The sequence below is a fragment of the Camellia sinensis genome, chromosome 7, assembly GCF_055761805.1.
Source record: "Camellia sinensis isolate YWXY chromosome 7, ASM5576180v1, whole genome shotgun sequence".
NCBI lineage: Eukaryota > Viridiplantae > Streptophyta > Magnoliopsida > Ericales > Theaceae > Camellia > Camellia sinensis.
In genome coordinates, this window is record NC_138967.1 from 185,304,132 (window position 1) to 185,318,158 (window position 14,027).

Sequence of the window (14,027 nt, forward strand, 5' to 3'; positions counted from 1 at the left end):
TATTGAATTTTATGTGTGAATTTTTCATGAAATAAATTATATTGATCTAATAATTATTAAAGTTTCATATGTTTAGATGTAAAATACGCATTTAACATTGTTTGGTTGAATAAAAAATAAGTAAAATATATATATATATATATATATATTTATCATAGTTCCTAAAGTAATTATAAGTTAATTTTTAAGAAGTTCACTTTCAACTTGGCTCTTTCAGCACATTGATCTTTTCAAAGGTGAAAGGGTTACTCTTCATTTGGTTTCTACCTAATGCATATGGTAGAAAGTTTTTGTTTAAGTGTCAACCAAATCCTACAAATTAAAAAGTTTTTTACTGTGTACAAAATCAATTTACATGAAGAATATTTTTAAGTGTAAAATGTTTTACATTGAAACAAATGAATCCTAAATGGTTTTCGCTTTTATTTTTAAAAAATGGACAGCAAGTATATTGTCTAGATTTTAAAGACAAATATAATAAAATTATTGTATTACAATTATTAAATCAATTTAATTATTTCATAATCGATGATGTACATGACTCAGTGACCCAAATTCTATTTCTCTTTGTATGAAGTTCAAAAAAACCAAAATTAGAAGAAATGATACTAGTAGTTCTTATAATTTGATTCTTGTATTATTTTAGTATCTGTAATTTTAATTAGTTTGATTTTTACCTTAAATTTATGATTTTGTCTCTATTTAATTGATTACAACTTTTAAGTATTTTTATGAAAAATTTTTGCGTGTCATATGTCATATTGTTATAGGTAAAATTGTAACTTGCTAAACTTAGTGAATTAATATCAACTAACTTAGTGACTATTTTCCTTTAAAAACCCTAATTGGCGTTATTAATTTTATCAAATTGACACAATTTAAAATGAAAGATCAAAATTTAATTAATTAAAATAACAACGACCAAAATGATATAAAGGACAAACCACAAAGATTACCAAGTAATTTGACTAAAAAATTATAATCATCTACATTTTTAAAAAAATAACTCTGTCTACCTATCCAAAAAGAAAAAAAATCTCATAATCAAAGGTACCACATAAATACTGGAAATGCAATTTATTTTTTGGGTCTAAAAACCAATAATAAACCTTTGTCCAAGGGCCTTAGAAGATTACTTTTTGTTTGAAGCCCCTAATTCCAAAGGTTAATTTTTTTACATCTTAAATTCTTCTACTTAAGACGGACCGAAAAATTAAAAGATTGATATAACTTTGAAAAAGATTACTACAGCCTAAAGTTAAAAAAAAAAATAATAATAAAAAATAAAATAAAATTGTGACTTATTTAGCACTACCCCACACCTTTGACTTGTTTAGCCTAACTTTTCTTAAGTTCAAAATTGATAATTAAAAAACAAAAATCAAGAACAGTATTACCCCAATTTCTAAATAATTGATTTTTTTAACTTATGAAAATTATTTTTACGTCATAAATTATAAATAGAAATTACACAGAATACTCTGACATTGGCCGATGGGTAAAGATTGAAGGTAAAGAGAAGAGAGTAAAGATTTACTTTATAAACAATTGATTTTTTTTTTTTCATTTTTAAAAATTTTGAAATTAATTATATTTTTTTAAAACCAAAATACTATATAGAATAAATCTTTGTTTTCATTTTTTTTTAAATAAAATAAAAACAAAATTGAAAACAAAAATCTTAACCAACCTGGGCTTTGTTTGGGAAGTTGGGTTGGCTTTTTAACTTTTTAGTTATTTTAGTCCAGGCTAAAAAGTTCGTTTGAATTGAATTTTTTGAGAGAAAAAGTAAAATAATTATAGTTTGGATGTGACGTTTTGTTTTATTGACTTTTTAGCTTATTTTGTCTTTTAATGGCTAATTTAGCCAAAAAGCCAAACAAGTCCAATTGCCAAACGAGGGCAGATTGTAGAACTCCCACCTCTCTCTCTCTCTCTCTCTCTCTCTCTCTCTCTCTCTCTCTATTTGTTGTTCTTATTTACAGAAAATATCATTTTACCGTCCAAACTTTCATGTGTTTTTCAATTTGACCCCCCAGACTTCGATTAATATCAATTTTACACCAGAACTTTCAAAATTTTGATTAATTTGGTCCCTTCTGTCACATTTCATCTACAATTGGACGGAATGTGCTAATGTGACACCAAAGTTCATTTGAAATTTCATTTTACCCCTCAAACTATACCTTAAAAATTAAATTACCTCCCAAATTAAAAATAAATTTGCCCCAAATTATACCTTAAAAATCAATTTGCCCCCCCTGTCAACACATTTCGTCCAATTGTAGAAAGTAGGGGTGTTGGCCGTTCAGTTGTGGTTGGGAAACCTCCAATCTGCCATCCGTCTGCCGGATTGGTAAATTGGAAAAAATTAATCCGCATCCGTCTGCCGGATTGGCGAATGCGGGTTGAGCGGATTAGCGGATGAATGCGAATCGGTTTGGTAGTTTAAACTTTTACAAATTTTGAACATAATACAACTTGTCAACATTTTTTTTTGGATAACGATCCAACTCAATATAACCAAAAGATTATCAAGTAAATTGTCAAATACCAATAACAAATACATATAAGAAAATCATACATTATCAAAACTATTTCATTACTGTTTTTTTATTCAAAAAATATTTAATTTGATTTTTTAAAAAAATGACAAAATTAAGCCTTATATTTTTCACACAAAAATACCAAATTTCAACATTTGTTATTTGATAAAAGGATTTCCAAATTGAAAACAAATTGAAAATATAACAAAATATCTAAACTCTTTTTCAATTGAAAACACAAATAGAATATCTAAACAAATTGAAAACACAAAGTCTTACAAATTATTAGGGGTGCTCGCAGTTTGGCAGTTTGGTTGAGGCTAAAAGAACCTCAAATTTGCCATCCGTCCAAAACTAGGCGGATTGGAAAAAATCAATCCGCAGCCGTCCGCTCGTCATCATGCATCCGTAAAAAATGCGGCAGATTAGTTCGGTTCGGTCAGTTTGGGCAAATTGGAATATCCATTAAGCACTCCTAGTAGACGAAATGTGATAGCAAGGGCCAAATTGATCAAAATTTCGAAAGTTTGGATGTAAAATTGATATTAATCAAAGTTTGAGGGTCAAATTCAAAAATGCGTAAACGTTTGAGGGGTGAAATGATATTTTCTCTCTTATCTGTTTTAGGTTCTCTATCTTTATTTATTTACTTGTTTTTCTTCTAATTCTGGATGAATTGGATTTGGAGTTAGTTAATTGTTATCTCATTCAGTTAACTTACTGGGTTTATGCTATTCTTCTTCAATGTGGGAATTATAATTGCAATGGGTGTTTGCTAGGAGAGAGATATAGAAGAATAATAATGGCCTGTTTAGGCCTCTTCTTATGGCGCTATTTGGGGAACGGTGGTTGAGGCTATTATAGCCTCGTTTGAGTTATTAGCCAAAAAGCCTCCAAATCAAATTTTTTCAAAAAAAAAAAAAAAAAAAAAATAGGCTCAGCGCCGGACAGTGTAGGCTGTGCCTACACTGTCACAGCCTCAACTTGTTACATCAACGGCTAAATTACCATTTTGCCCCTTTACATCAATTTAAAAAATTATAATTTTAGGGACAAATTTGTCATTTTACATTCAAACATCATTTCAACACACTTTTCAATACAACAACTCAACTAAAAATTCATCTCATCTTCCCAAACACAAAAACTAAAATAGCCTACTAAAATAGTCAAAAAATCAAAAAGCCTCTAAAATAGCCACTTCCCAAACGAGGCCTATATTTGTCGCTTTTGAGTCTGATGTGAATTGTTCTTATTCTTTAATCTTGTGCCACTGCATTAGGTAATTGTTATTTTCTTGGCTGGAATAGTTCTATTTTCCCCTCTAGGCTTCTCTCTCTGTGAACAGTCACAGACAAACAAGCACTCTTTCCTTCCCTCTTTTAAGTGCAAGAATGCTTCATCTCATTGTGTGCGTATGAGGTGTTTGTTAAAATGTCAAGTTGAGAATAAGACATCCAATATGTAAAAATATGAATTCACAGATATGTTAGGGCATCTCAAGCCCGTAATCATTACCCATTTCATAAAAAATGAAAAAAAAGGGCCTATAAACCAGTTCACTCCTCTACTTAAGCTCGTATCAAAGAAAAATACATCATCCCTCCATTTCATCACCTCCAATTGCATATCAAAACAAGGTTTACTATTTTTTTTAGTTATGATACTGATGGGCACCAAAGAAGGCCCAACCCACGGCTTAGGGCCCAGCTCACGGCCCGGTATTAAAGCCCAGTAATTTTGAGAAGCCAATGTTGGGCCAGGACCAATAGCATTCAAACATTTGTCAGGCAGGGAATTAGTTATGTAAGCAGATAAAGATCCTGCAAAGTTATTGCACCTACACATCAGTCATTTAATGAAGCCACTATAGCATTAAATGCGATAAGACCCCTCACGCCAGAGTATGCAGAATCACCATGAACGATGTTAACTAGGCTATAGACTTTCGGGCAACAAGACAACTTGGAATGGACAAGGAAATGATGAGCAAGGGCTATATGGAAGCCGGTAAAGAAGGTTAACGACAAGTAACTATCTATCTCTCTCTCTCTCTCTCTCCTCCCTTGTCTATCTATCTTATCTTTTCCAAACCTAACTTGATCGTTAGAGCGTCCACGGGAAGAGCCCATTCCGCCATTGGCATCTCACCTTTGGACCTTTTTGTAGGCACACTTGAAGGAGACAAAAGCTAGCAAACCTGTCAGATGCGTGGATCAGTCTGACCCATCCTCCATGAAAGTAACTGCTTTATCAGCTGGCTCCGTCTGTGGGAAGCATCTCTGGTAGACAATTGTGTTCATTGTCACTGGAGGAAGCTCCGATATCACCTATTTTCTACACCAGGGTGGATGGTTACAATGAGATCCATGGCTTCACAACACAATGCTGGTAACCCTGAAGCTGAGTCCTTCAACCCCAACAACCAGCCTCCATGTTTCGCAGAACTCACTAGCAGTATCAATCAACTGACTGAACAAAACCAAGCCTTGATCAACTCTCTGCTCTAGCGTGACTTATTGATCCCTCCTTCATCCCACTAATTCTTTTTCCTCTCCTCCGTCTATTTCACTTCACATCATCACATGCTTTCCTGTACCTCGAGCCTCGTGCACCATAAATGCCTTCGATGGTCGACTACCATGTCGGTTGGTCACCTCCTTCAACGGTCGCTCCCTTCAACGGCCGGCCACCACATTGATGGGCTACCTTCTTCAACGGTCGGCCACTACATCGGTCGGTCAGCCTCCTCGTCGGTCAGCCACCTTTGTCAGCTGTTGGTCACCACGTCAGTCGGTCACCTCCCTCAACGGTTGCTCCCTTCAGCGTTCGGTCTCTACGTCGATAGGCCACCTTTTTCAGCAGTCGTCCACCACATTGGTCGGTCACCCTCCTCGTCGGTCGGCCACCACATTAGTCGGTCACCTCCTTCGACGATCGCTCCCTTCAGCAGTCGACCACTACGTCGGTAGGCTACCTTCCTCAGCGGTCGGCCACCACACTGGTCGGTCACCTTCCTCGTCGGTCAGCCACCTTCCTCAGTGGTCGACCCCCACCCTGGTCGATCACATCCTCAGTCGGCCATTAATTCACGCCCTCTCGCTTCCAGTTGTCAGCTGTCACGCCCATCATCCCTCCTCTCTTTCCCTTTTGGTCCTCTGATTGGCGTCTTGGGAGACTACTATCTTCTTTCTTATTCCTTTCGTTGGACTAAAGCTGCACTTGGGAATGAGGGACTATTGATACTGATGGACACCCAAGAAGGCCTAGCCCACGGCTTAGGGCCCAGCTCATGACCCAAGTATTAAAGCCCAGTAACTTTGAGAAGCCAATGCTGGGCCAGGACCGATAGCATTCAAACACTTGTCAGGTAGGGAATTAGCCACGTAAGCAGACAAAGATCCTGCAAAGTTGTTGCATCCACACATCAACCATTCAATGAGGCCGCTATAGCATTAAATGCGGCAAGACCCCTCACGCCCTAGTATGCAAAATCATCATGAACGATGTTAACTAGGTTATAGACTTTCGGCCAACAAGACAGCTTGGAATGGATAAGGAAATGATGAGCAAGGGATATAAGGAAGCCGGTGAAGAAGGTTAACAACAAGTAACTATCTATCTCTCTCTCTCTTCTCCTTTGTCTATCTATCTTATCTTCTCCAAACCTAACTTGATCATCGGAGTGTCCACAGGGAGAACCCATTCCACCATCGGCATCTCCCCTTCGGACCTTTTTGTAGGCACACTTGAAGGAGACGAAAGCCAGCAAACTCGTCAGATGCATGGATCAGTCCGACCTATCCTCCATTAAAGTAATTGCTTTATCAAGTCAAATCAAGGGAGATGGCCTTAGGCATCTCCAACCCTATACTTAAACTTAAATTTGAGTAAAAAGTTATTAAAATTCCCTCCATTCTTTTCTTAATTTTTTTTTATCAATTCTACTCAAATTAACAGGCCTTTTTTTTTCCAGGACCACTAAAAACAAACATAGATGCACATATTTATACGTATATAAACGTAATATGACATATATACTTGTTTCCACAAATTCTTGCGTTTGCCAACAAAAATTTCTAATCACACTACAAAAATTCAATTTTATTTATTACACTTATCATAATAATAAACATACACTCAACTTTAAACCTTAATAAGACGACGGCGAAGATGATGAGGAGAGTGGTGGGGTAAGATAGAGAGAAGCTAGGGGGGTGGCATCAATTGTAGTAGATGGTGGCGTTGGTAGTGGTAGTAGTGGTGGCCGGTGGAGATGGTAGTGAAAGGGTGGGTTCACAAAATAGGCTCAGATGTTTTGTGATTAGGGAAAAATTGTAATAAAAAAAGAAAAAGAAAATAGTGGTTATTATGAGACAAAGTGTCATGTAAAATCAATAACAAGAATCAGGGTAATTTTTTAATTTCACATTAAGTCTTAAAAAATGAAATGATCGAATACAATTGATCCCAAACTATGCATTTTGTTATATTTTGATTCTTAGAATATGCTCTTTGTTTTTTTTAGTCTCCAAACTATGTTAAGAAATATTAGAGAAGTTCAATTTTAGACATACAAATTCACCAATAATAATGTAGTAAGGAGTTTGACCCTATATAATTGAGGGGTTGGACTTCTTTCAAGTTCAAATATGAAATTGAGACAACTTGAGGAGCCCATGGTGTTACCACGAATCAATCTAAAATGTTCATTTTGTGGAAACCATACATATCATCCAAAAAAATGGATGATCTATTTTTAAAAATACACTTGTCGTTCATTTTTATAGAGACAAATGGGATAAGATGAATAGAATACAATTATCAAATCGACCTAATTTTTTCTGTGGATGATATACAATTAAGACCCTACAAAATAAACAATTTAGATCATAGAAATAAGACTCATACTGTATCCCACAGGCCCCGTAAGTTCCAATTTGAATTTAAGAGAAGCCTAACCCTTCTCCAAACATTTAAAAAAAAAAAATGAAAAATGAAACAAGGAGACAAGTTTGGTTAGTTACCAAAAGGGAGGAGTGGTTGGAGGTGGTCGCCGGAGCAGAGAGGGTGGCTAGATGACAAAAGGGTGTGGGAGGCAACAAGGAAAGAAACTTACTTTGAAAGAGGGTGGCTAGATGACAAAAGGGTGTGAGAGGCAACAAGGAAAGAAACTTACTTTGAAAATAAGTAAAAGCACATTTTTGTTGTTTCCTCAAATTCATAAAATTGTAACCATTTTTTTAAAAAGTGAAAACAATTACCAAACATGTTTTTTATTTTAATTTTCAAAATTTCTTAAAGCTAAAACAAAAAATGAAAATAATAAATAAAAGCATAAAAATCGCACCAAACGAACCCTAAGATTTACAATCCCAATTCAAAAATTTGTGAAGTTACCAACTCCCTAGGATTAAAAGTAGAAGGTCAAATAAAAGGCTCTTGATCTACTAAAAAAACAAAAGTGGAAGAGAGAAAAAAAAAAAAAAGAATGGAGAAAATTTCAATCCCAATATTAATACAACATATCAAGTACCAAGAGCACATGAAAATAAATAAATGCATAATAAGCGTTGTAATTGTGGTGACGATCCAATATGGTTAGAGCTCTCTCCTCTCTCTCTATAGATAATTTCCTTTCCAATAACCACATATTCCATTTCCAATCCAAACTTTTGGGATGTGTGCAATTTTCCAATAATTCCCACCTTCTAAGTCTCTGTTCAGCCTTGAAATCAATTCATCAGACATATCATCCAATTCTAGCAATTTAAGGTTGGTTAGATGTTCAATGCCAGAGGGCAAGTCCTCTACCAGTTCACAATTCTGGAGATATAACTCTTCAAGATGAGGCATCGAACCAACCTCCACTCTCACCCATCTCAATCCTTTTAATCTATTGAGGTATAATCTCACAAGCCTTTGAAATCCACCAGCCTTGAAACACAATCCTTCCCCTTCATATGTCTGAAGAAGTTCAACCTCAACCAAATTGGGCAAACCTTCAAGGGATTTTAGTGGATCATCCCTTAACTTACTCCATGCTAAACTTACTCTTACCAGGCTATGGAGTGAAGGTATCCAATGCGGTAACTTATGTAAACTTCCTTTTAGGAAGAGTGTTCGAAGAAGCTGTGGTGGTGAAGAAAGAGAATCTAGATCAATGATCGCATCTTCCTCTGTTGCACGAACAATCAATGAGTGAAGGTTACTCAGCTTCTGAAGGGACGAGCATAATCCCTTCCCATCTTCACCTCTTAGCTTTTGTATGTGTAACCTCCTCAGTTGAGTCAACTTCCCTATCTCTGCCAGGAAAATGCCACCATTATTCCCATGGTTTGTTTCAATACAACGAAGTTTTTGTAAGGATGACAGAGCTCCTATTTCCATTGGGGCTTTGAATCCGGATTGGCATTGAAAAAAAATATAAGGACATTGAAAAGAAATATAAGGACTTAGTTGGTATCGATACAACAAGATATGGTGAAGTCGTTGGAGCTTCAGGAAATCATCAGGCAACTCAGTGACATACGTATCTTTAAGGTCCAATGTTTCCAGGTTTTGGAGCTTTCCAATCGACTTCGGAATTACTTTTACATTGGTCCCCCTCAAACTTAAATACCTGAGTTGTCACGACTCCAAACCGCCCCTAGTAGTTTAGTGCCGTGATGACCAGTAATCCGAGATTACCGAAGGCCAACTTTCAAGATTCACACACAACCAGAGTATAATATATGGGGCTTACAAGTGCGGAAACAATATATGTACAAATCAGAATAGTCCATGAGAGTTGTGCGTAATTCAAATGAAATGGCAAACATCTTTACATAGCTTTACAACTTGAATACAAATAAAATAAAGTACAAAAAATACATATTACATTCTAGCAAAGGGCTTCACAAGCCGACATAAACAAAATGCACGAACTATAGGTCAAGGAACATAGTCTGCCAGATTGCCGACATAACATATATACAAAACACACATCTTGATCAAAAGGCTTCTCAAGCCGACGTGTACGAAATACAAATATTACAAGTCGAGAAGCATGATTTTCAAGACTGCCGACATAATTACAAGTCAAGCCGGCATGACAAAAATCCAAAACAAGCTCGCGAATCACATCTAGGCGTCACCGCCTTCTTGCTCATCACCTACATATATATAGAGAGGGTTAGCTTGGATACTCAGTGAATGGTACAAATAATGAAGGGTTTGCATGAATAATAGCCGAAGTCCTTTCAAAACAATACATGTCAAAACTTTATATAACAAGGGATGGACCTCGTCCATCTGACAAATCCTCAAAGCTCCAAGGGATGCTTACTAGCATCAACATATTACAAATGATAACATTTCGGCAACAAATCCACGCGGTAAACCGTCAGTGGCAAAACAAGACAAAGCAAGGGAGATATCTCAAACAAGGGTGCTACAAAAGTTTAGAGTCCTCTAGCACAAGGGACCTATGTTACAAAGGCCCGTAGCCCTTTAACACGAGAGTACTGCGAAAGTTTAGAGTCCTCTAGCACAAGGGACTTTCAAAACAAGATGTGCTGCGAAAGTTTAGAGTCCTCCAGCACAAGGGACTTTCAAAACAAGATGTGCAGTTGCATTATAGTCCCCTGGCACTAAGGACTTTCAAGACAAGATGTGCAGTTGCATTATAGTCCCTTGGCACTAAGGACTTTCCGAGGAGGTCATCAAAGCCAGATAATATTTGATATACAAAATAGGGACAATCATTCATGCTTAACAAATACTTTCAAAACAAAGCAAAGCAAAGTCTTTATCAAAACATATAACATAGCTTTATTAAAAATACCACTCACATAGTTCTTCAAACGTCGGGGTCAAGGCAAGTCCAAGTCCTACAAACACATGGCAAAGTCTATTGAATGCACTTCTCAAAACAAGTCTTGCATGCATGCAAATGACCTCGGCATTCTTCAAAAAAAAACTAAGTCAAATCAAATCAAAACACAGGTTCTTATCTCTGGAAAACATGCTGGGTAACTACCAGGTCTAGGCCAAGGCTCCACACCTCCTTGCCGAGGTGTGGCCTCGATGGCCACATTCAAGGAAATGAAGTCGGGAAAATCTGGGTTTCCCTCTCTTGACGAAGATGACGAACATGACGAACATGAACATGAGGAAGATGAATGCAAAGATTATAACTTGCTATTACAAAATCTGAGATTTCATGCTAAGAATCCGAAATCATGGACCTGGGTACCCATATTCAAAGATCTTGAGAGAACAAACACAAAAACATGGTTCTAGATGCAAACTTTCGGATCAAACTAGGCTTTTCTTCAAGAACACATGAAAACCATTTTCTCTTTCTAAAACCAACTTTAAATCAATGCATGACGTGCAGAACAGGTTCGATCGTGCAATGCAGCTAGATGATCAATAAGAATAACAAGAGTAGATTAAGATTCTAACCTCAAAACTCGAATCTAACGGTTCAAGCTCCAACGATCAAGCTTGGAAGTTCACTCTCTCACTCAAAACTTCTCCTCCTTCTTCCTAGAGTTTCTCTCTCTAAAAGCAAGATTTGATACAAAATGATATGTTTCTCTCGACAGTCACTGACTTAATCCCTCTGCTGGGACACGTGGCATCGGCTGATAGGCTCTACCCAAAAAGGTGACTGACTGACAAGACAAGACCATGACAAAGCGTGTTCAACAAGCTAGACAGCAAGAACACTCTGGCAAGTAACAACATCGGCTATCAACAAGACTCCGGCAATCAAGGGGCAAGGACATCGGCTTGGAAGGACAACACTTGATTAAGCTGTGCCACACCTTGGCCTAGATGTGCCACACCTCGGTCTATGTCATACCATTCCAGGAGCAAAATCACTAATGCAAGGATCAAGGATCTAGAACGCCTAGATATTAACATCTCGGCCTAGATGATGCACATCTCGGCCTAGGCGACGCGCACCTCGGCCTAGACGGTAACATCTCGGCCAATATGCCAGGGTGAAGATGGAGGTCGACCGAAGGGGTTCCAAGATAGTTCCAAGTGTGGAAAGGTTCCAAGGTGTCTAGGCTCAAGATAACCTCGGCAACACACCAGGCAAGAACAAAGCATGCAAGCAACATTTGAGCAAAACAAGACAAGATTTGTAAATGCACATAACAAAGCAAGATCATACATAAATGTATGCAAGTATGACTATGTTGAAGTGAGGGTTGTTACATGAGTTGAATTAGTTTGGAAACTTCATTTGGGAATGTTTCCAACAAGGCACCTTTCGAGTCTAGCACGGTTAGCATGTGAAGACCATCATTTGACGATGCAAGCATGGGGAACTTGGACATTGTATCTATTGTACTGAACATGAGTAAAGAACGAAGTCGAGTGAAACACTTGCTTTGATGTATATTTTCCAAATGATTGTGGATTGATAAGCGCCGCACCTTTTCAGGCCACGCTCTTCTTCGTTCACCAACTATTGTCACAATGTTTTGATCTCCCGACTTCGAAAAAATAATTCCACGCCAAAGGTCATGGATGCGATACATTTTGACCCTTCTATCTCCTCTCCTCTTTGCGACTTGAATTAAGCTTCTATTGATTAGCTCATTGAGGTAGCAGTCAACAACTTCTTCTATCATCAGTCCTGCTTTCATTTCTACAAATCCTTCTGCTACCCATAACTGAATCAATCTCTCATGGTCAATCAAACAATCCTCTGGAAAAACACTTATATATAGAAAGCAAAACTTTAGATGGTAAGGTAAATCAATGTAACTGAGTGACAATATTTTTTTCATGCTTTGAAATTTGTCATTTCCTTCTAGTTCTGCACCAAGGCTGTGGTAGATCTTATCCCACTCATCCACACTGCTCTTGTCCTTTGTTGATAAAAGACCACTAATTGCCACAACTGCAAGCGGCAATCCCTCACATCTATTCAAGATGGCTTTTGAAAGTCTTTCCAAGTGTGGAGGGCAAGAATTCTCCATAAATGTTTTCCTGCAAAATAATGTCCAGGATTCTTCGGGAGGCAAGGGCTGAAGATTATAGACATCACCATAATATTCTGTACTACCCGACTCCCACAATTGCCAATGGGAAACACATCTAAAAGATTGCCACGCATGAATATCCCATACATCATCAAAAACAAGCACATACCTCTTTTGTTGCAGGAAAGCATTAATTATCCCTTTCAAGCTGTTGGTATCCATGTTGTCCATCCTTTGTGGGATTGGTTGCTTGATTTCTTCAACTAGTTGTTCGACGATGCCTTTTAGGAGCACCTCAATCTTGAAGGATTCAGAAACAGTGATCCAAACATGGCTCTGGAAATGATTCTTCACAACTGCATCATCAAAGACCTTTTTAACCAGTGTTGTTTTGCCCAATCCGCCCATGCCTGATACGGAAAACACCTTGAGTCTGGGGTCTTCATGCACCAACCACCTAATTAGTTGTGATTTGGGCTTGTCGATGCCCACAAGCCCAGATTCATGGAGTAGAAGGGCATCGCCACGATAATCATGGCATGTTGTGTTAAGACCAGTGGGCCTTGAGATTGAGCCTTGCTCTAACACACCATATCTTTCATGGTATCTCTGATGTCCCTTCGAAATATCGATGACTCTGGACTACATTCTTTGAACTTCAGAAGCAATTTGGTGACGAGCTTTTAAAGTCTTAATAAAGCAAGAAACCTTACGAAGAAAATTGCGAAATCCAGTGCCATGACGATGTCCAAGGCGAAGCATGAACAACTCGAGAACATCTCCAATGTCGTACGCAGCTTCTTGGACTTACTTGAACCATACTTTTGAGTTCGGGGTTGTTCTCTTCCATAGCATCGGCAACTCTGAGGAAAGCTGTCATGCGATCGAATTCATCTCTGATGTATTGTATCTCTTCTCGAACTCCAGTCAACAAATTGGCCTCTTGTTGGAGGAAGGGTGTGAAGTTGGCTAGTAGATGGAACACTGCACTCTCAGCCATTTTTTTTTTTTAAATGTGTTTTTTTGCAGAGTAGCCGCCTTTGGTTGGTTGGGTTTGAAGGGAGGAGGAAGATGAGAAAATAATATGGTGCTCTGAACTCTGAACTGAGTTCATGATTAAAGGTGAGTAGTGAGTTTGAAAATTGGGGATGTGTGTACGCGTTACTCAGATTGATTATTGAATGATGAGAAAAGCTGTACATAATTTGAAATCTCCTTTTTCTTCCTCATGAACGTGTTTCGTGACTCACATGGACCCATCTTGCTTAAGGAAAAGACAAAAGGGAAGAGAACAAGGGAAAATATTTTTTGAGGTTTGATATAATGGAAAATGAAAATTGATAGAAAATATCTTTTTAATGGTTAAGATGATAATTGGTATGTTAAAAATAGACTATTTTCTAGATTTAGTGATGTGTTAAGATGATAATTGGTAATTAATTATTTTCTTGATGCATTATCGGGTCTAAAAAGTAAAACTTGCATATTATTTTCC

General features: G+C 37.4%; 1 protein-coding gene across 2 annotated transcripts; it reads right to left on the reverse strand.

Moving 5' to 3' along the window:
* Positions 1 to 7,911: 7,911 nt before the first annotated feature.
* On the reverse strand, positions 7,912 to 13,706 carry LOC145795507 (disease resistance protein RPM1-like). Of its 2 annotated transcripts, none has more exons than XM_082880106.1 (2): positions 11,760 to 13,706; positions 7,912 to 9,700 (listed from the first exon to the last, which is right to left on the reverse strand). In XM_082880106.1, the coding sequence occupies exons 1-2, from the start codon at positions 12,938 to 12,940 to the stop codon at positions 9,697 to 9,699; spliced, it is 1,185 nt and encodes a 394-aa protein (XP_082736232.1). In that variant the 5' UTR covers positions 12,941 to 13,706; the 3' UTR covers positions 7,912 to 9,696. The 2 variants fall into 2 exon arrangements, with proteins under 2 accessions (XP_082736232.1, XP_082736231.1); XM_082880105.1 differs by lacking the exon at positions 7,912 to 9,700 and adding an exon at positions 9,714 to 10,417.
* Between the last annotated feature and the right edge of the window lie 321 nt (positions 13,707 to 14,027).

What these genes read in the sequence shown, in the direction of transcription:
- LOC145795507 (XM_082880105.1), bottom strand. Translation starts at nt 12,940, where the DNA reads ATGGGCGGATTGGGCAAAACAACACTGGTTAAAAAGGTCTTTGATGAT. An exon ending in TCCAAACTAATTCAACTCAT is followed by an intron (nt 10,418 to 11,759) that starts GTAACAACCCTC and finishes ATGTGTTTGTAG; the next exon opens with GACTTGGACTTGCCTTGACC.